The following is a 23,228-nucleotide window of genomic DNA, read 5'->3' on the forward strand; positions in this document are numbered from 1 at the left end:
TAGTACACCTATAGGCATTGAATACCAGACATTTTAAGTGTGTCAATTTTGGAAGCTCAGTTTTGTTGGATACTTTGAAACAGTTAAGTAATTACACCAAGGGTGCTAAATCCAAATCTGGAGTAGCTTTCAAACCTTGCTTTCCAAATATTTGCATCCAAAAATAATTTTGATTTTTTTTTGTGAATGTAGTGTCTCTTGTCACCATATGGAACAATTTCATATGGCATCATTTGTACCAATACGTTTGGCAGATATTGTATTAGGATTTGTGAAATTATATTAACTTTTTGCATAATTCTGTTTCAATGTTACTCGAATTAAAAGGTGGCTCTGAAAAAGTAAATGAAGATGAGAAGGATTCTAATGACAGACAACTATCAATAAGGGAAAGGAGACGCCCCAGAGAGAAACGACGATCTACTGGAGTATCATACTGGACTCAAGATGTCAGTATTTCTTTTTGATTTCTTCCTATTAAGGATGTATTAAATGAGCTTCGAGAAACACCTTTGCTTGGTTGCAGTGAGACTTTTGGTGAAGTGAGATTGGTGTATTTATTAACATTGTGCTTTGAACACTTAACATTGAAAATAATCAAAGTCATATTGAAGCTGCATTAAATCATTTCAGAAACTGCAAAGAGTAGAAATGTTAATTCAATGATTACAATGTAATCAACCCTTTTTTGTTCCATTTGCAGTTTAATTTTTGGTCCTTTTGGAAGGAATGCTAATTCTATAACTTTTAAGTGAAGAACTTCAGACTGAAAGCTTCAAATATTTTATTTGTAGTTTGCCAAATTGGAAGTGCAAGATGAAACCTTCAAAGTGAAAATGGCAAAAATTACTGTTTAAAGATTGTAAACAAGTTGGAAAAGGAGCATGATTGTGCCTTGTTGATTGCTATATTGCCCTATGACAGGTTTTGTATCCATTTCAGATAGATGAGACTAATCAATTCTGTCAGTTGTTATGTTCCTAAATAAAGTGGATCTGGGAAATCAAATTTGTGAGTACAAGACTCCACTACAAAAATATATTTCTGAATTACTTAGGAACTTGAAAAGGCAATGGATAGACAATGGAAGAAATAACATTCTAATATTGGAAGATAAGTTTCCCTGCTTCGAACTAAAACAAATATTGCCATAAACCTATTGGGGGGGGGGGGGGATGTAGCCCTCAAATTAGAAGATAACAAAACGTAAGCAATTTCAGTTATTTAACGTATGTAGTCTGGAATGCTCCTGAACCTTGTGTAGAAATTTTATAAGCTATTCCTAAATGCTTAGAAGCAAATATACAAAAAAAATTACAATGCCAGTCTTTACACTCACAGTTCTGATAACTTTTTCTTACCTACTATATTCCAAATTTCCATGCCCTATCAATCTAATACTTGTACACAGAAATGTCTGTAATAGAGTGCAATAGGAGGCAAGTTTATTTCTCCATGCTTCTGCTTGATGGCAAGACATTCATTGAAAGTTGGACATGGTGTTGATTGCAGTAAATAATCTATAGGTGTGGGGTGTATGTACCAGCTCTTCAGTGATCCTCAATTAATTTGAAGAACAAGTTAAGACTTCAGTTAAACCTAATAGCCATAGAAATTAAATAGTTAATTCCTTATTTAAGGCCCTCTGTTGGTTGAGGAAGACCACGGATGTTGCGTCCCAACTGTCTACGTGATGCGCAAGCAAGGGCAGTACGATATGGAGAGCTAACTGTCTATGTAGCAGGTTCCCCCTCTGCATGCAGCTGATGAATCGAAAGGGATGGCAGAGACTAATAATGTTTGGCACCTGTGGCGTCATAGGAGTTGCTAGTCAGTGTTGAACTCAACATAGGACAGTTTTAGAGACTCCAGCTCTGGAATTTTCTTTGGGGCGTTACTCTCGAAGCCGTCCTCATGAATGGTATAGCTGCAAGGCAGCAGAGGTTGGTGTTCAGACTTTTCCTTCCAAATGAACTGCCAACCACAACTGACAAGCCCCATCTGCCCAAAGTTACTGGTTTTAAGATGCCAGTAACCTATCTTTTCCCCTTCTCCTGTCAGTAGAAATTGTTCTGCCAGCCTTGGTAGCAATGCCACACATGAAGACAGGAGCTGGACTTGTTTGTCAGTAGCTACTTGAGACTCTCACCATTGGAAGCATTTAATCGGTAGTGGGAAATTAGCTCCACTACACCCCTGGCTAAAATGTCCTTAAGGAACCTAAATCCTGATTAGTATTATCTATATTTAGGGAATTAAAATTCCCTTTGTATAAAACAGTACAAATGGACCATGTTAAATTTGAATATTGTACATTTGCTGTACAATTCAAGATGTTGCTGGCAATAGACCTAGGCAGCACCTTGTTTAAGTGTTTCTTTTTATTAATATAACTTGAATATACTTAGTAGTGTCATGCTTTTCCCTTAGGATGAAAATGAAAAGGAAGAAGAGAAAAATACCCAGGTAAGCTTATTTAGAAAGATAGTGCCAGCAGTCAGGGAGCAGAATCTAACAAATGCATCTTTAAGAAAAATGTGGATAGGTTTTTTTGTTTCTTGATGTTTTTAGATGTACTCCACTAAGGTAAAACTGTCTTTAGTATCTAGTGTTCTACTTAGTATTTATTTTATGATTTGTCTTTTATCTGTGTTGCTGCAAACAGAAGCATGATGATCTATTACATAAAAGTAATTTACCTGTATTATATCACATTTAGCATGCAAGGTTAATGTATTTAGACGATCACGTGCAGTTCTCATATTTAAAAATGATGTGACAATTGGTTAGGTTCAGAAAGTTTCATAAGTACATTAGCAGAGTAGAGATGATATCTGAGCAGACCTGTGTTCTTTTCCGAGGAAAAGATTGAATGGTACTCATGAATATTCACAGCAATGAAAGGATTGCTTTTGACAATTACTCCCACTTGAGTTATGAACCAGATATCAAGAAAATCACGAATACCCTCCTAAACCAGGATAGCGTATCATGTCCTATGACCCTTTGTCACATTCCATTTACCATACCCCCTCATCCCCTATGGTACCCCTCACCCTCTTCTCCTCCATCCTTAGCAATACCTCTAAATGAGTTGGAAATGCAACAGATTTTCCAATATTGTATGTCTATATTTAGTAAGTATTAGTATTTCTGTTAATTGAGCTATATCCTCAAATTTGGGAGGTAAGGTGACCTTATGAAACTTAGAAATATTTTGAGTACTTGACATGGGCTCTGAATCTAGAACCAAGCTTAAAATTTCAAGATAAGGTTTTATGCAGAATCAAAATAAGAATTTTTTCACAGAATTATGAATCCATTGCACTCTTTATTCAAGAGACTGTGATCTGTTAGCATATTCAAAATTGAGATTAATGAAGTATTGACGAGAAAACTAATCAGGGTGGGAGCAGGGTGGAAAAGTTGAGTTGATACAGAAATTTGACTGTTGGAACAAGTGTGCCAGGTCCCGTGACCGTTAAATTATTTAGAAAAAAAGAAGTATTGTGTACTTGTTCCACTTTCCTTGGGAAGGATGCACATGTGATAAAAGGAATGTGATGAAGCTTCAGTGGCATTGATATGCTGTACTGCTGTAGGAGGGTTAAGAAAACTGGGCTGATACAAAGGAGTATAAGAGAATGAGGAGTGATCTCATGGAAAAGAACAAAATTATGGATGGCAGAGTAGATGCAAGGAAGGCATTTTCTGTGGCTAGCGTGTCTAGATCTATGGATCAGTCTCAAAATATGATCAGGTCATTCATGACAGATTGAAGGGTAATTCCTTCGTGCAGAACGTACACTTCAATGTAAAGAGCAGTAGATATAATATCTGCACACAATCAAAAGCAGAGATGTTTTGAGTGTAAGCACTTTGAGGTTAAAGTTCAGCCATGATTATATGTCTGGACTGAAAAAATGGCCTCGATGGGCAACATGTAGAAATCATTATTACTTTCTCATTGATAAGCTTGTGTACTAGCAATAAATGTTAAATTTGTAGAATTTACATTTGTCTTCACAATGCTACACATAGATGTCAAAATATTCATGAAGGAAATATTACTCCACTCTAAGCAGAGAGGGAGTTAGAAGAAAGGATGTTATAGGCCAGTTAGTCTGACCTCAGTGGTTGGGAAGATGTTGGAGTTGATTAAGTATGAGGTTTCAGGGTACTTGGAGGCATGTGATAAAATGGGCCAAAGTTAGCATGGTTTGCTTAAAAGAAAAGCTTGCCTGACAAATCTGTTGGAATTATTTGAAGAAATAATAACCAGGATAGACAAAGGAGAACTGGTGGATTTAGATTTTCGGATGGTCTTTTATAAGATGCCACACGAGTCTTCTCAATAAGATAAGAGCCCATGGTATTACAGGAAAGATACTAGCATTGATAGAGCATTGGCTGATTGGTCCAAAGCAAATAGTGTGAATAAAGTGAGCCTTTTTCTGATCCTCTGAGGTCAGACTAACTGGTCTATAGTTTCCTTTCTTTTGCCTCTCCCCCTTCTTGAAGAGTGGACTTGACATTTGCAATTTTCCAGTCCTCTGGAACTATGCCAAAATCTGTTGATTCTTGGAAGATCATTGCTAAGGCCTCCACAATCTCTTCAGCCACCTCTTTCAGAACCCTGAGGTGTACATCATCTGACCCAGGTGACTCGTCTACATTCACATGACAACAGTGGTTCTCTGCGGGCTGCAGAAAATTGTACCAATTTTCCTCTTCAATATGATTTTGAATTACTTTTCCTGCAATCTGCAGCATGTAAATTTCCTCTTAACGCCAGACTGTGAAATTACATCAATGATCTTCAGATCTCGCAATTGACAGTTAAACGCAGAACAGTTAAGCATGGTGCCTTGAGGATCAACACCATGGTGGAAAACGCAGCAGGAGAGGCGGAATTCAAACCAGGCTGAAGCGCAGAGGGATGAGGCCTCCCGTACCTAGCATCTTGTTGGCGAATGTGCAGTCACTGGAAAACAAGATTGGCGATCTCAGAGCGTGGCTGCAGTGTCAGAGGCAGATCTCAACTGTTTGTTGCATTGAGATTTGGTTAACAGCGAATACGCCCAACTGAGTTGTCTGACAGAAGGTTTTACAATGTTCGGAATGCATCGAACTGTGAACTCTGGTAAGGAAAAAGGTGGCGGCGTGTGCTTTTTAGTCAGTTCTCGTTGATGCACGGACATTGGGATTATCTTGACGTTTTGTTACTCTGATTTAGAATACCTGATGATTATATGTAGACCATTCTATTTTCCCCGGGAGTTCTCATCTATGATCCTCACTGCAGCTTATATACCACCAGCGGCTGATTACGAGCAAGCACTTGCGACACTGCATGATGCCATATAGAGGCAAGAAACGCCCCATCCCGATACATTTCATATAGTTGGGGACTTTAACCAAGCCTGTTTGAAGAAAACCTTGCCCAATTATAACCAGCATGTAACCTGTTGTACCAGAGGTCCCAACACACTAGGTCACTACTACACTACGATAAGGAATGCCTATTGTTCCTTTCCAAGACTGCATTTGGCAAATCGGACCATTTGACTGTACTCCAGCTACCTGCATATAGACAGAACCTAAAAAACAAGGCTCCAGAGATCAAGTCAACCAAGAGGTGGTTGCAGAGGCAGAGGAACAGTTACACAGTTGCCTTGGGTCAGTGGACTGGGCCTCATTCAAGAACTCATCTGAGGACCTGAATGACTACACCAGGGTCATTACAGACTTCATTAAAACAGCTGTGGATGAGTGCAACCCCAGGAACTTAGTCAGAGTTTTCCCTAATCAGAAGCCCTGGATGAACAGTGAAATCCAGAATCTGCTGAGAGCCAGATCAGGAGCATTCAAGTTGGAAGATCAAGAATTCTACAGGAGGTGCAGATATGATCTCTGGAAAGCCATCTCCAGGGTGAAGTGGAGATTCTGGACTACACTGGAATCAATGAGGGATGCTCGACAGCAGTGGCAGGGTTTGAATGCCATAGCCTCCTGCAAAGTTAAATCTTCCGACATAGGGGACAGCAGAGCTTCACTTCCAGATGAGTTCAATGCCTTCTGTGTTCACTTTGACCAACAGAATGGCGAGGAACCATTGTGACCCCCAGGTCTCCTGATGATCCTTTGGTCTCAGTTTCTGAAGATGACTTGCTGGCTGCCTTCAAGGAGAGTGGATCCAGGGAAAGCATCCAGTCTGGACAGAGTATCTGGCTACGTACTGAAGACCTCTGCTCTCAAACTGGCTGGTCTGTTCATGGATATCTTCAGCCTCTCACTCTGGCAGTGTGTGGTACCCACTTGCTTCAAGCAGATTTCAATCATACCTGCCCAAGAAGAGTATAGTAGCCTGTCTCAGTGACCATCTCCACAGTGATGAAGTGTTCTGAGAGGCTGCTGTTGAAGCACATCAGCTCCTGTCTGAGAGGCGACTTGGATCCACTCCAATTTTCCTACCGAAGCAACGGGTGTACAGCAGATGCCTTCACATTGGCTCTTCACACAACACTGGAACATCTGGACAGCAAAGACACGTATATCAGGATACTCTTTATCAATATATAGTTCAGCATTTAATGCCATTATCTCCTCAAAACTAATCAGGAAATTCCAAAACCTTGGCCTCAATACATCCTTGTGCAATTGGATCCTGGTTTTCCTCGCTTGTAGGCCCCAGCCAATTCGGATTGGTGAAAATATCTCTTCCACAATCTTCATCAGCACAGGAGCACCACAGAGATGTGTGCTTAACTCCTGCTCTATTCGCTTTACACCTAGGACTCTGTGGTTAAATATAGCTCCAACACCATATACAAGTTTGCTGATGACACTGCTGTTGTGGGCTGTATCAAAGGTGGTAATGAATCAGCATACAGGAGGGAGATTGAAAACTTGGCCGAGTGATGTAATAGCAATAACCTCTCAATCAATGTCAAGAAGACCAAGGAACTTTCTGGTTTCCCTGTACTGAAATCTACAGTGAGTCATGAGCTAGTACTCATCAGAGTGGAGAGGGTCAGTAACTTTAAATTCCTGCATGTTACTATCTCAAGAGGATCTGTCCCAGACACACAAGTTGTAAAGAAACCACGACAGCGTCTCTACTTCCTCAGGAATCTGCAAAAAATTCAGCATGTCATCAAAAAGCTTGGTAAACTGGTGTAGAAAAGCAGCATCCATGATCCTTACCAACCAGGCCATGCTCTTTTCCCGCTGCTGCCATCAGGTAGATGGTACAGGTGCCTCCGGACTCACACCATCAGGTTCAAGAACAGTTACTACCCCTCAACCATCAGGCTCCAGAACAAAAGGGGAAACTACAGCCATTCTATTTCTGCTGATCCCAAAACCGATAGTCTTTCTTCGGGGACTCTACCTAGTTATTTCATGCTCTCATTATTTATATTTGCATTTGCACAGTTTGTAGTTCATTGATCTTATTTACAGTTACTGATCTATAGGTTTGCTAGGTATGCTTACAGGAAAAAATCTCAGGGTTATATGTAGTCTGATAATAAATGTTATTTTGAACTTTGTTTCCCAAGAACAGCCTCACAAGTAATGGCAACTTCACTCATTTCTGTCACCTGACATCTCAAACTTCCAGCATTACTGCTAGTGTCTTCCACAGTGAAGATTAGTGCAAAATATTTATTCAGTTCCTCCAGCATTTCCTAGTCTCCCATTACTACCTTTCTAGCATCATTTCCCAGTGGTTTGATAACTAGTCTCACCTCTTTTACACTTTGTGAATCTTTGGTATCCTCTTTAATATTATTGAATAGCTTTCCTTCGTATTCCATCTTTTTCTTCTTTGACTTTTTAAGTTGCCTTTTGTTGGTTTTTTAAAAGCTTCCCAATAGTTATTACTGTCTCCTTGGCTTTTATGTTGGCTTTGACTTGTCAGCTACGGCTGCATCAGCCTGTCTTTAGAATACTGCTGCTACTTGAGATGTATCTATCCTGTGCCCTCCAAATTGCTGCCAGAAATATCAGCCATTGCTGCTCTGCTATCCTCCCTGCTGGTGTTCCCTTCCAATCAACTTTAGACAGCTCCTCTTTCATACCTCTGTAATTCTGTATGTTATTGATACATCTGACGTTAGCTTCTCCTTCTCAAATTGCAGTGTGAATTCTATTATTATGATCACTTAACACCTAAGGGTTCCATTATCTTAAGCTCTCTATTCAGTTTTGGTTTATTGCACAGCATCCAATCCAGAATAGCTGATGACCTAGTGGACTCAATCTCAAGCTGTTCTAAAAAGCCATCTCCTAGGCATTCTGTAAATTATCTGTCTTGGGATCCAGCATCCACCTGATTTTCCCAATCTACCTGCACATTGAAACCCCCCATGACTCTCTTAACATTGCCCTTTTGACATGTTCTCTGTCTCCCATTGTAAACTGTCTTTTTACTCTCAGTGATTCTACACCTTCTGATCCTTTGTCACCTCATTCTATGATTTAATTTAATCTTTTACCAACAGTCACACAAACCCCTCTGCCTACATGCTTGTCCTTTTAATACAATATGTTCCTTTGACATTAAGCTCCCTGCTATAATCTTCTTTCAGCCAAGATTCAGTGATGCCCACAATGTATAACGAGCCAATCTGTAACTGTGCTACAAGTTCATTTACCTTATTCCATATACTGCATGCATTCAAATATTATACCTTCAGCGATATATTCATCACCCTTTTCAATTTTTGTCCCTCTTTTGCATTGCGCCTCATCCCATTGACTGCAATTTTGCCACCTTGCCAACAGTCTCAGTACACACTGCCTCTGTTTATAAACCTCAGCCCTATCACTCCGATGCCCATGCCCCTGTCAAATTTGTTTAAATCCTCCCCAGCAGCTCTAGTAAGTAATAATCCTATCGACTTGCACCTGGACGGTAGCTTTCCATACACCTATCCATGTTCCTATCTGCTTAAATGTTGAAATCAAAGCTGTATCCAGCACTTCTGCTGGCAGTTCTTTCCACATTGGGTGAAGAGGTTCTTCATCATGTTCCCCTTAAACATTTTACCTTTCACTATTAACCCATGATGTCTGGTTGTAATTTCACTGAACCTCAATGGAAAAAGCCTGCTTATATTTACCTCATCTATAACCACTTAATTTTGTATACCTCTATCAATTTTTTCCTCATTCTTCTACGCTCTATGGAATAAAGTCCTAACCTGTTCAACCTTGCCCGATAACTTGCATCCTCACTTTCTGATAACATCCTTGGAAATTTTTTCTGCATTTTTTGCAGTCACATTTGACATCTTTCTTGTAGGTAGGTGACCAAAACTGCACATATCCAGGTGTTTTTTGCAAACTTGAGATGCATCGCAATGTTTTTATGGGAGCAGGGGCTTCCTCTGTGGAGTCCTTCCATAAACACAATTATTGTTCAGCATTTTTCTTATAGTGGACACATGAGCAGAGACTTTAGTAAAGTTCTAGAGATTACTGCAGTTCGCCAACTCCTAGGGAGAGTAGCAACAATACTGAATTTCCTTCATTTTGTAAACACTTCCTCGTACTGTGGACTGATGAACATTCAGGTCTTTAGAAGTGCTTTTGTAATCTTTTCCAGCTTCACTGATCTCCACAATTCTTCTTCTAAGCTCCTCTGAAAGTTGTTTTGATCGAGGCATGGTGCACATAAACAGATCTTTCTTGAGAATTGCAGGCTCTGTCAGTAACCTGACTTGTGTGTCTTATTTTACAACCCACACCTCCAATCTCGCCTCATTGATTAGAACACCTGACTCCAAATAGCTTTTGTAGAAGGCATTACCCCAGAGGTTCACCTACTTTTTTGACCTGAGACTGAGATTGTTTAAATGGTGTACTCAGTATTGATGTGAAGAACTACAATTGTTTGTGTGTTATTAATTTAGGCAGATTGTTTGCCTTTTATTGTGACTTAGATGAAAATCAGACCACATTTTATAAATAATAAATGCAGAAAACCAGGTAATTGCCGGGAGTTCACAAACTTTTTCCTGCAACTGAATTGAGTTCATTGGGACTCTCCTTATACTCATGCATCTCATTTGCTCCTTGTTGCCTATACCTGCTGTGCACCTCCATTTTCTTAACCAGGGCTTAATATCTCTCAAAAACCAAGGTTCCTAAACCTGTTATCTGTGCCACCTTTTCCTGACAGGAACATGCAAGTCAGCATGGTTTCCTCAAGGAAAAATCTTGCCTGACAAATCTGTTGGATTTTTTTGAAGAGTAGACAAAGCAAGATAGATGGTGGATGTTGTGTACTTGGATTTTCAGAAGGCCTTTGAAGAGGTGCTGCACATGAGGTTGCTTAACGAGTGAAGAGCCTATGGTATAGCAGGAAAGATACTAGCATAGATAGAGCATTGGCTGATTGGCAGGAATAAAGAGTGGTTCCTGGTTGTCCACCGATTACTAGTAGTGTTCTAGTATAGTGTCTGTGTTAGAACCACTTCTTGCTACTTTATAATGTATCAATGATTTTGATGATGGAATTGATGACTTTGTTGCAATGTTTGCAGGTGATATGAAGATGGGTGGAGGGACAGGTAGTTTTGAGGAAGGAAGGACTTAGAAGAATGGGCGAAGAAGTGGCAGATGGAATACAATGTTGGGAAGTGTGTGGTAATGCACTTTGGTAAAAGAAATGAAAGGATTGACCATTTTCTAAATGGAGAGAAAATACAAAACACTGAGATGCAAAGCGAGTCCCTAAAGGTTAATTTGCATGTTGAGTCTGTGGTTAGAAGGGCAAATGCAATCTTGCCTTTTAATTCAAGAGGACTAGAATATAAAAGCAAGGAAGTAATGTTTTTAAAGCACTGTTGAGGCCTCATTTGGAGTATTGTGAGCAGTTTTGGGCCTCTTATCTATGAAAGGATAAGCTGACACTGGAGAGCGTTCAAAAGAAGTTCACGTAAATGATACCATATTTGAAATGTTAGTCATATGCATAGCATTTAATGGCTCTGGGCATGTACTTGCTGGACTTCACAGGAATGAGGCAGGAACTTTTCGAAACTATCGAATGTTGAAAGGGCTCGAAAGAGTGGATGTGGAGAGGATGTTTCCTATGGTGGAGGAGTCTAGGAACAGACAGCCCAGTGTCAGAATAGTGGAATCTCCATGTAGAACGGAGATGAGGTGGAATTTTTTAGCCAGAGGGTAGCAAATCTGTGGAATTCTTTGCTACTGGCAGTTGTGGAGGCCTACTTTTTGGGTATATTTAATGCAGAGGTTGATATATTCTCGATTAGTGAGGGCACGAAGGTAGAAGACAAGCTTGGTGCTGAGAGGGAAATGGAACAGCCATGATGAAATGGCAGAGCAGACTCGATGAGCTAAAGGGCCTAATTCTGGTCCTATATCTTACTAATGACATGGGCATCATGTCAATGTGAAGGAGTTGAACTGAAGGGCCATTTTTTAAGTGTTCAACTCCATGCCTATGCAGTAACATTCCATTAATCCAGTAAGGTCAGGACTTTAGACATACTGGACTGAGTGATTTGGACTGTTAATATTCAAACACTTTTAATTATCTTAGATATTACACAGAAAAGTGTAATATATTTTTCTCTGTGAACCCAGTAAGCTTCAAGGGGACACAGGAAGCCAGATCAGATGAGTTTCAAGGAAGGAGACAAGACCTCAGATGCTAGAATCTGGGGTGTGTAGTAGAGAAGATTCAATAGGTTGGTCTTACATGCTCAGCTGATTTACTTCTGAAATAGGCCAAATTGCCTCTTGTACCAGTTTTTTTTGTAATGATTCTGTGAAGGCAAGCATTTTAAATCACTTTTGAATGAGTGATACTTGAAGTTTTAATAAGATCGTTGAGAATGCCTTACCTATTTTGAAATTTACCCAGCATAGTCTCCAGTTTCAAGATTCACTGAAATTTCCTTTCCTAAAGGAAGAAAGTGGAAATTCTGTGGCTTCCAAGGCATGTAAACCATAAATCTCGAGGTTCAGGCACTAAAGTTGTTATGTTAATGGAAAGATCATATAAAAAAGAAAACAGTGAGCTTCAAACACAGCTTTACTATAAATATCAGTTGCATTTCATCATGTATATCTATTAAATCTTGTACATGAGCCAGGGCCATTTGTCAGGTCAATCATTATTAGGTAATCCTGTCCTCATAAAACAGAATGATCAATCTAAACTGGCTTTTACTGTGGCAGAAAGCTGAATAACTATGCCATAGGTTATCACCTTGGAGTTAACTCTTAACCAAGAGAAGTTAGTGTCATTAATGGAAAAGAAACTGGATAAACAATATAAGGTCTTTCTTTCACAAGCTTTTCTTGTACAACACTGTACAGAGTTTCATAGTTTCATATTTCCTGCAAGAGTAGTTTTTTTTCCCAAAAATCATGCTATTTGCAGAATTTAGTCAAGCTCTTAAGGTCCCAGAATACACCTGAGGGCCCCCAAAGTATTGTGAGTTAGACTCTTAGCTGACTAGTGATCTGGAGAGATGAACTATAATCCCATTCCAGCTGTTAAGGAATTTCTATTCAGGTGGTTCATTAAATCTGACCTTAAAATACAGAATTAATAGAAACATCTGTCATTTTGTTACAGAAGCTTATTTGGTGCTTCTGTAATGAATTACAGACAGACATACTTTATTGATCCCGAGGGAAATTGGATTTCGATACAGTCGCACCAACCAATGTAGAAATATAGCAATATAAAACCATAAATAATTAAATAATAATAAGTAAATTATTCCAAGTGGAAATAAGTCCAGGGCCAGCCTATTGGCTCAGGGTGTCTGCCACTCCGAGGGAGGACTTGTAAAGTTTGATGGCCACAGGCAGGAATGACTTCCTATGATGCTCAGTGTTGCATCTCGGTGGAATGAGTCTCTGGCTGAATGTACTCCTATGCCTAACCAGTACATTATGGAGCGGATGGAAGACATTGTCAAAGATAGTATGCAACTTGGACAGCATCCTCTTTTCAGACACCACTGTCAGAGAGTCCAGTTCCACCCCCACAACATCACTGGCCTTGCGAATGAGTTTGTTGATTTTGTTGATGTTTGCTACCTTCAGCCTGCTGCCCCAGCACACAACAGCAAACATGATAGCACTGGCCACCACAGACTCGTGGAACATCCTCAGCATCGTCCGGCAGATGTTAAAGGACCTCAGTCTCCTCAGGAAGTAGAGATGGCTCTGACCCTTCTTGTAGACAGCCTCAGTGTTCTTTGACCAGTCCAGTTTATTGTCAATTCATATCCCCAGGTATTTGTAATCCTCCACCATATCCACACTGACCCCTTGGATGGAAACAGGGGTCACCAGTGCCATAGCCCTCCTCAGGTCCACCACCAGTTCCTTAGTCTTTTTCATATTAAGCTGCAGATGATTCTGCTCACACCATGTGACAAAGTTTCCCACCATAGCCCTGTACTCCGCCTCATCTCCCTTGCTGATGCATCCAACTATGGCAGAGTCATCAGAGAACTTCTGAAGATGGCAAGACTCTGTGCAGTAGTTGGAAGTCCAAGGTGTAGATGGTGAAGAGAAAGGGAGACAGGACAGTCCCCTGTGGAGCCCCAGTGCTGCTGACCACTCTGTCTGACACAGTGTTGCAAGCGCACGTACTGTGGTCTGCCAGTCAGGTAATCAATAATCCATGACACCAGGGAAGCATCCACCTGCATCACTGTCAGCTTCTCATCCAGCAGAGCAGGGCGGATGGTGTTGAACGCACTGGAGAAGTCAAAAAACATGACCCTCACAGTGCTCGCCGGCTTGTCCAGGTGGGCGTAGACGCGGTTCAGCAGGTAGATGATGGCATCTTCAATTCCTAGTCAGGGCTGGTAGGGGAACTGGAGGGGGTCTAAGTGTGGCCTAACCATGGGCCGGAGCTGCTCTAGAACAAGTCTCTCCACCGGTCTGTAGTCATTGGAGCCACTGGGGTGCGGTGTCTTCAGTACAGGGACGAGGCAGGACGTCTTCCATAGCACAGGAACCCTCTGGAGACTCAGGCTCAGGTTGAAGACATGGTGAAGTACACCACATAGCTGGGGGGCACAGGCTTTGAGTACCCTGGGGCTGACATCATCCGGGCCTGTAGCTTTGCTTGGGTGGAGATGTTTCAGCTGTTGTGGAAGGGACCTTTCATGTCCTAACTTGGTAAATAGTATGCCTTTGCTTAAGTGGGACTTCTAAAATTAAAAGTGCAGTTGGGTCCTCTATCTGCAGTCTGAAATGCCAGGGCAATTAGGAACAGCCTGGTATGCCATCTGGTTTGGAAATTGCAAGGCATCTTGGCTGTAAGATCCTACAGAGGATTATGAGGACTGCTGAGAGGGTCATCAGGGTCTCTCTTCCACCCATGAGTTGCTTGTCAGGAGTGCTGCATATACAGGGCCCTTAGCGTTGTCAATGATCCCTGCAATCTGCCCAACAATCTCTTTGACTCCCTCCCATCAGGCAGAGGTTACCATAGCATTAGTACAAGAACTGTTATGATGGGAAATAGCTTCTTCCTCCAGACTGTGAGATGACGGAATTCCCTGCCACTACCCAGGTCTCATGAAGTGCCAGTAGCTTTATACTGTTTAACTTTTAACTTGTGTTGTGTGTGAGTTACATGTACTGTGTTGTGCACCTTAGTCTAGAGGAAAGTTTAGTTTGGCAGTATATACGTTGTTATGACCCCAGCCCCCTCCTTTGTGAGATTCGCAAGAGCCCTAGTCAAGGGGGGGATCAAATGACCCAAGAGAGAGAGGGAGACGTGCTGAAGACCATGTTCCCCAGGGAAGCAGAATAAAGCGACTCTTTGACTATTGTCTCATGAAAACCACGTGTAAAGCCCTCGGGCAAAGTGGGCTGGTCGCTTAACAAGACAAAAGCCTTGGACATAGCCATTGTCTTGGGAGACACCTTTGTGGGATAAGGAATTGGCCTACGTGCAAAATCTCAGGGCAATGTGAGTTGGGTGATGGGGGAAGGATTGCCTCGCCCCCCTACCCTGATGGACATCTACAACCCTGCCAGTCCAGATAAAAAGGTGGGCTGCCGAGGCGGGGCCTCAGACGCACCAAGGAGACACACGAAGAAGACACAGTAGTGCTTCCCGTCGGAGCGGGATGCCATTCTGAAGGAAACCACGTGCGTTAGACTCCGGATCGGGAGTCTGTGGATGGAATCACGGACAATCGCTTTTAACTAACAACCGGGAAGCCTGCTCTTCTGATTCCACGGCGGTGCTCCGTAGGGACCCGGGCAGGTGAAGCTGTTTAATGACATCTCTCTCTCTCTCTCTCTTTCTAACAAAAGTGCACCAACGCGACACCACAACCGACGGCGGCTGGTGGAACTGCAGTGACCGCAAAAAGACTTTTAAATATCCAGTAAACAATATATATCTACATTACCTCTAGACAACTGTAGAGCTTATTTCTGATTGATTATTACTATACCTGTGCTTTAGATTGAGTTGTGACGATGTATATGATCTGAATGTTTTGTATTAACCATACGTTTGTGCCCCTTTATAAATAAAAACGTTTGAAAATAGTAGCATCAGGCTTCGGTGGATCCATCTATCTTTGCTGGAAAACTACCCGGTTACTGGGGAACGTAACAACGTATATGGTTGGATGACAATAAACTTGAACATGAATGTGAGCAGGCGATAAGCACTGGGTATGCCAGTGGTGATTACATTCCAGAAATAAAAATCAAAATGCTTTATGTTCTCTTGGTCAGTGATGTGCTGAAATTCTAATGATACAAATATAGTAATATTTTAGAATATATGTGTACAGTTGTGTACAGTTCTGGTCACCGAATTATAGGAAAGATATCAATAAATTAGAGAGATTGCAGAGACGATTTACTAGGATGTTACCTGGGTTTCAGCACTTAAGTTATAGAGAAAGGTTGAACAAGTTAGGTCTCTATTCATTGGAGCGTAGAAGATTGAGGGGGGATTTGATCGAGGTATTTAAAATTTTGAGAGGGATAGATAGAGTTGATGTGAATAGGCTGTTTCCATTGAGAGTAGGGGAGATTCAAACGAGAGGACATGATTTGAGAGTTAGGGGGCAAAAGTTTAAGGGAAACACGAGGGGGTATTTCTTTACTCAGAGTGATAGCTGTGTGGAATGAGCTTCCTGTAGAAGTAGTAGAGGCCAGTTCAGTTGTGTCATTTAAGGTAAAATTGGATAGGTATATGGACAGGAAAGGAGTGGAGGGTTATGGGCTGAGTGCAGGTAGGTGGGACTAGGTGAGATTAAGAGTTCGGCACGGACTAGGAGGGCCGGAATGGCCTGTTTCCGTGCTGTGATTGTTATATGGTTATATGTGTGTTCTCTTTATCATTCTTTAAGCTTTAGTGTATTACTTTATTGTTCATCCTACTCACGAATGAATTCTTACATTGTAATTCTTGCTCATCCTTCATTGAATAACAAGTTTGTCAGACGTTTTGGAGGGCATTCACAAAACTACTGCATTATTTGGGGAATTGGAATATAATTTCAAAGTAAAGACAACTAGTTGTATTTCCTAAAAAGCACAAGTTCGATCTTTGAGCTTTTGAGGACGACATAATTTCACGAACCCTTTACTTTACAGTCATTGCCTTGAAAAATGGGCTATTCTCAGAATCAGTTTTATTATCACTTATATTTGCCCTGAAACTTGTTTTGTGACAGCAGTACAATGCAGACATTGAATTACTATAAATTATGAAATAGTGCAAATAAAAAATGAATACTCTGATGGTGTTCCTGTAGTTTGGGACCATTCAGAAAACTGACAAGGGAAGAACTGAATGGGGCAGCATTCACTCTGAATCATTGAGAGGTAATGTCATGGATGGTGAGGCTCCTTAATGATGAAAGCTGCCTGCTTGAGGTGCTGCCTTTTGAAGATGTCCTAAATGTGGGCAGGGTTGTTTCTGTGATGGAGCTAACTGAGTATACAACCCTCTGCAACATTTTATGATCCTGTTCCTTGGAGGCTCCGTACCAGGCTGTGATGCAGTCAGTCGGAATGCTCTCCACCATACATGTACAGTGACATACTAAACCTCAAACTCCTAATGAAGTAGTCTTCATGATTGCATTATGTGGGAGGTATAGGACATATCCTTCCAGGTGTTGACATCCAGGAGTTTAAAGCTGCTCATCCTTTAGTGATAGCCCCAAATAAAGTGATGTGGCTCTTGATCAAAGATGAAAATTGAATTTCAGATGGAGGTATATGTGTGCTTCAATTGTTTATGTTGATGTGAACAGTGGTGAAATGCTGACTTCAGTGCAACTAATCCTCCAAAGTGAAGTTTGCTGCTTTTAAGACGTGTACAAGTGGTGGTTCTGGTAGCGAATCAAAATTGAAGCATTTAAGGAAGATGAAAGAAATATTGATTGCTGAGGAATTTGTAATTTATAACCCTCTCTTGTAGCTGCAATGCAGGTTTTATTTCCTGACACTTGAATATATTTGTCAGTAGCTGCAATTCCTTGGTTCAAAAATAATCCTTATGACAGATTTACTTATGGGTCCTGAGGTGATTCAGGAATCTGACACTTTGCTTACAAACATGGATTTCCTTGAATATCAGAACTGCTTACAGCATATCCTGTCCCCTCCTGTTCTCGTATCACATGCACTGCTTTCCATCTTGAGCGGCCATTGTCTGATTGAGCATTAGACAGCATTTGTAGCCAGTTTGTTATGATGCTTGGTCATGCTCTATGGGGAAATCTGGCTGGAGTTTCATGCAAGGGTGTTTATTAAGTGTGTCAAAAATCTAAATTACAAAACTTAATGAAAAAGTGAAGAGAAAACTGCCAATGTTTTCAAAAAAATCTACCAGAAACCTGAATGACAAGGCATTGTTTGTGTGTGTAAATGCACACGTGTACAGAGTATGTTTACCGAGAGCTCTCTATCAGTTGATGGTGTGCTTCTTCCAGCTTTTGATATCAGCAGGTGTTTTCTTGAATAGTACTTTCAATTTTATAATATTTCACCCAACCATTATGGGTGAGCTGAGATTAATGGGCTTTTCTGGGAAGATGAAAATCTGGCAACTGCCAGATTAATTGTGTCATTGTTAATAACAATTGTTACAACAATGATGCTGATAGTAGTGTAGCAGTCTTTTCACTTGATGCAGATGATCTTTCACAGTCAACACTGGCAGTACCCCTCCAGATGCTTGAGGTGCCTCTTCACATTAAACCAAATGTAAAAGTTAAATTCCTGCCATAATATTGAGTGAAGAATTCATCATTAATTGTACATGGATTTAAATCTTAGCTAATGTTTCTAGTGTCCAGAAAAATGTTTGTCTGCTGTGCTGTACACAATGCATATTTTGACTTGTTTCCATCTACTGTAAGTAACATTTATTTCCTGAACAATTTAGAAAGGCCGTGTGGCCTTTGTCTTGGACTCATTTTATATTCTGAACCTTAAGTACTGTTTTGTAAAAATGCGAAGGGTTGGATGTTGCTCAGTTGTGCCCTTTCTGGGTATGGACAAGCTCTGTCTTGGATAAACCAGCTATCCAACTGATATCCAAATATGGTAAGGTATGCTTGGGCAGTGTTTGCAGCTTACTGCTTGGATGCAGGTCCTGGAATAGATGAAACAGTATGTAAAATGAAATACAGTATCAAATCATTCATTGTCAAATTTTCGTAAAGACTTGAGAGGGCTGTAAAAACAAATTACTGGAATTATTTTTAAAGAATACACCGGGTTATTTTGATAAAGTATAAAATCCATTGAACAAATTAGAGTATTTATACACTGGTTTGACCTGATTGGAGTATAATTGATAAATAAAGTAATCTTTACATGAAGAATTATAATTAGAGTTCAGTATATAAGCAAACTGTGTAATATTAACAACTATTAATAGTTTAAAGGCAAGTTTTTTTTAATGCAGTGAAAGCATAACTTTCTATTTATTTAACATCTTTAAATGAGCACTGTTGACATGATAAAATGACATTGAAGCAGATGACGAAAAGCTTCACCAGTTAAGTTTTAAAGAGTACTTAAAAATAAGGTAATATCTGGAGAAATTGGAGAGGGATTTCCAAAGCCTCAATAGCTTGCAGAACAATTAGTTTAAGGGATGTTGGAAAAAGTCAGAATGGAGGAGCATAGATGATAAGATTCTAAGAGATTAGAGCACTGGAGTAGCGAAACCAACAGATAAGAATTTTTAAATCATGTTTATCCTATCTTCTGGTCCTGAACCTTTATAATTATATTTAACACTTTCTGAGATGTCTAATATTTTTAGGACTAAACAAATTGATGATTTGATTTGCTTGCCATATATGTAGCATTTCATAAGCAAGTCATGTGAACTAGAACTGCAATTTGATCATTTGACCAGAGCTAGTCAACTTCAATAACGTAAAATCTCGCCAGTCTTTTGAAGGTCCATTCATGATGTATACACTTCACAACAACATGCATTGCTAAAAGATCTACAGTTGATTTTTCTTCATGGCACAGGATAAGATCTAAATGTGCAGAGGAATCAGCTGCTTGATAGAAAAATTGTAAAATTACTACCTTTTTTGAATTTGTTGTACAGATCTTAAAAATTACTGATGCTGAATATTTGACTCCAGTATTTTTCATTGTTTGGCTCAGTGTTTGACTTTAATATGCCTATTAGGCAGATTGAGACTTGCATCTAAACTTATAGCTGAAATAATACTGCATTGATAAATGTATAACTCTCTAAACTTCGGAAACCTTAGCTTTGTAGTCCATTATATATTTTTTTTTAAAAAACTACCTTGAGGCATGATAACACTAACAGAAGACTATTTAGAACTCTCGGGCTGCAGCTAGCTGGGAAATTAATTCTGCATTGAACTGTATTATTTCTCCATCTGTGTCACCAAGTTTAAGATTACCACACAGATCCCAACCTGGCTGATATACTTTTACTGACATTTCTTTAATATTAAACTCTATGTAGAGGAATATCTGAGAGGAGCATGGCAATTTATGATTTTCTTGCCAAGAATTATTTATTTTTTAACATTTTTTTAAGAACTCTAAATTGCTTGTTTGGGCCCAGTTGAGCTAGCCACTGCACCACCTGTTGTCACGTTTGTAGAAAGCAAACCAGAGAACACCTTACATGACTTAATGAGGGCTCAAGCAGTGACTAGTAGTTAGGCTGAATACAGTTGATTCCTTGCAACTGGAACCCTTGACAAAGTCGGAGCACGTCTTTGCATCCTGTCAAAAAAAATAATACTCGGGTTCGGCAGCATCTGTGGAAAGAAGCAGTTAATGCTTCGGGTCAGTGGCCCTTTACCTTTGACCTGAAATATTAACTCTTTCTCTTTCTACAAATGTGGTTCTCCAGTGCATTTCTCCTCCCAGGCTTCAGATATTTACCGATGGTATTTATTGTAATTTAAAGGATATGACAAGTATTAAAATGGCTGTAAGTAAGATTTTGTTACAAATGTAATTCAAAATATTTAACTGAAAAAAACCCAAACACTTCAGAATAAAACAAATGTGAATTTTAAAATAACTCCAGACAGGGTAGCTCCCACCCAAGTGAATAGGTTCTGATTATTTTGATTATTTCTCTGGTGCATTGTATGCGGACCTGATACCTCAGCACTATGGTAGGGACTTCCAGCAAAGCCAGGTTCTGACTTTGGACTTCTTATGGCCCAGTGATGGATGGGCATGTCCGTCACTTTCAGTTGCTTAGATTAAGTTCATGGACTTATGGTTGAACAGCTTCTTGCAAAAGTTCTCTGATCTTGAATGTTCAGGATGTTTAGATACATGTATTCTCATTGATAGGTTTGACAATCAGCTCATGGGGAGTGTTCATCTGGCACTCTTCTCTCCGCCCCCCCCCCCCCCCTTAGGTGCTGTGTCCTGCAAGGCTCTGTTAATTTACAAGATGCTCTATGGAGGTATTGAGACCTTGCCAGCAAGTTGACATCTTTTCAATTTGCAGAAGGCAAGTTCATAATTTCCATTTAGGTCAGTGGCACACTGGCAGCAGGTTTTGCTCAGTATTCTGTAAAAACACTTTTTTTCTGCCTACTGAAAAAGTGATGCGAACAAGCATCAACTGTGTTCCCTTTCTGAGCAAGGGAAGAAAATGTTGTGATTATATATAATTCATTGGATACATAGTTAATGTATCCCTGTGACCCTGCTGAACCTCACATCACAGCGCTAAGTAGTATTGCACCCATATTGTACTGTCTCGGTACTTTTATATTTGTGTGCTGTAGCACTTACTTTTTATTCGCAGTTGTTTTGTAAATAACACTATTCTTTGCATTTCTGGTTGGATGCTAACTGCATTTCATTTGGCTTTATATCTGTTCTCGGCACAATGACTACATTGAATCTAATCTAATCTAATGTTGACCTTACGGGGTAGAAACAAGAGCTATACAAGAACTAGGCAAAAAGTCCTGGTATGACCTATGGAAGGCTATATTGAGAGCAAAAACAAAACAATTCCAATTGAAGCTAAAAATTAAATCAGATGCATGTCAGCTCTGGCAGGGTTTGCAGGCCATTACTTCTTACAAGACAAAACCTAACATCATGATTGGTTGTGATGCTTCACTCCCAGATGAGCTCATTACCTTTTATGCACATTTTGAAAAGGAGAATAATACTATGCTCGTGTAACCTGTAACTGTCTTAGAGGTCAATGTCAGAATGTTTTTATGAGGATGATCCTCGCAAGGTGCCAGGCCCTGATGGTGTGCCTGGTGGGGCACTGAAAACTTGTGCCAACCAACTAGCGGAGAGTGTTCAAGGCCATCTTCAGTCTCTCACTGCTGTAGTCAGAGTTTCTCGCCTGTTTCAAAAAGGCAACAATCATACCAGTACCCAAGAAGAGGAGGGTGAGCTGTCTCAATGGCTATCACTCAGTTGCACTCCCATCTGCATGGATGAAGTACTTTGATAGGTTGGTCATGGCCATAATTAACTCCTTCCTAAGCAAGGACCTGGACCTGCTCCTGTCTGCCTATCGCCACAGTAGGTCTACAGTGGATGCATTCTCACTAGCTCTCTACTTGGCCTTGGATCACATGGACAATGGCAGTACTTTTGTCAGGCTGCTGTTTATTGATTTACAGCATCATCATACCCTCAGTACGAATCAACAAGCCCCAAAGCCTAGACGTCTGTACCTCCCTCCACAATAGGATCCTTGACTTCTTCATTGGGAGACCACAGTCTGTGCTGATCAGAAATAACATCTCCTCACTGACAATAAGCCCTGGCACTCCTCAAGCATGTGTGCTTAGCCCATTGCTGTACTTTGTACAGCAACGACTATGTAGCTAGGCACAGTTCAAATGCTATCTATAAATTTGCCAATGACACAACTACTGTTAGCAGAATTTCAGATGGTGACAAGGTGGCGTACAGAAGTGAGCTAGATCAGCTGGTTGAGTGGTGTCGAAACAACAACCATGCACTCAATGTCAGTAAGACCAAGGAATTGATTGTGGACCTCAGGAAGGAGATGTTGAGGGAATACACACCAGTCCACATTGGCGGATCTACAGTGACAGCTTCAACTTCCTTGATGTCAACATCTCTAAACATTTATTCTGGGTAACTTGAGACTAGGTGAGTCACTAAAGATTATCACAAATTTCTATGGATGTACCATGGAGCACATCTATGTATTTGCATCGCCATCTGGCACAGAGGGGGGCATTGCACGGGGTTGGTAAAAGCTATAGAAAGTTGCAAACTCAGCTGGCTCTGTAATGGGCACGAGCCTCCCCAACATCAAAGACATCTTCCAAAGGCAACGCCACAAAAAGGTGGCATCATCATTAAGAACCCTGAACACCTTCCTTGCATTGCTAGCATCAAGGAAGAGGTACAGGAGCTTGAAGACACATCCAGATTTTAGGAACAGCTTCTTCCTCACCGCCATCAGATTTCAGAATGTACAATGATCCCATGAGCATGACCACACTTTTTGCTTTGTGTTTTCGTTCTAATTTAACTGAGTTCTCCAGCAATTTTTGTTTTGCTTTAAACTCCTACATCTGCAGTCTCCTTCCTTAGGATTAAGGTAGTATTTGTATGAATAGGTGCTTGATAAATGGCAGAGTTGGTGAATTTAGAGCTTGCTTCCCCTGGTCTAAGATTCTGTGACCTTATGGCAG

The 23,228-nt window shown here is 40.5% G+C and overlaps 1 protein-coding gene across 2 annotated transcripts in view; it reads left to right on the forward strand.

Annotated features, from left to right (window-relative positions):
• The window catches only part of LOC140717123 (protein phosphatase 1 regulatory subunit 12A-like), a 233,481-nt gene that overhangs the window by 165,578 nt on the left and 44,675 nt on the right, over window positions 1–23,228 (forward strand). For both annotated transcript variants that reach the window (XM_073030374.1, XM_073030375.1), the window contains exons 16-17: window positions 328–449; window positions 2,431–2,466. In XM_073030374.1, coding sequence (XP_072886475.1) covers window positions 328–449; window positions 2,431–2,466 — 158 coding nt within the window. The remainder of the gene's footprint in view (window positions 1–327; window positions 450–2,430; window positions 2,467–23,228) is intronic.

This window comes from Hemitrygon akajei, chromosome 27 (genome assembly GCF_048418815.1).
Source record: "Hemitrygon akajei chromosome 27, sHemAka1.3, whole genome shotgun sequence".
Taxonomy (NCBI): Eukaryota; Metazoa; Chordata; class Chondrichthyes; order Myliobatiformes; family Dasyatidae; genus Hemitrygon; species Hemitrygon akajei.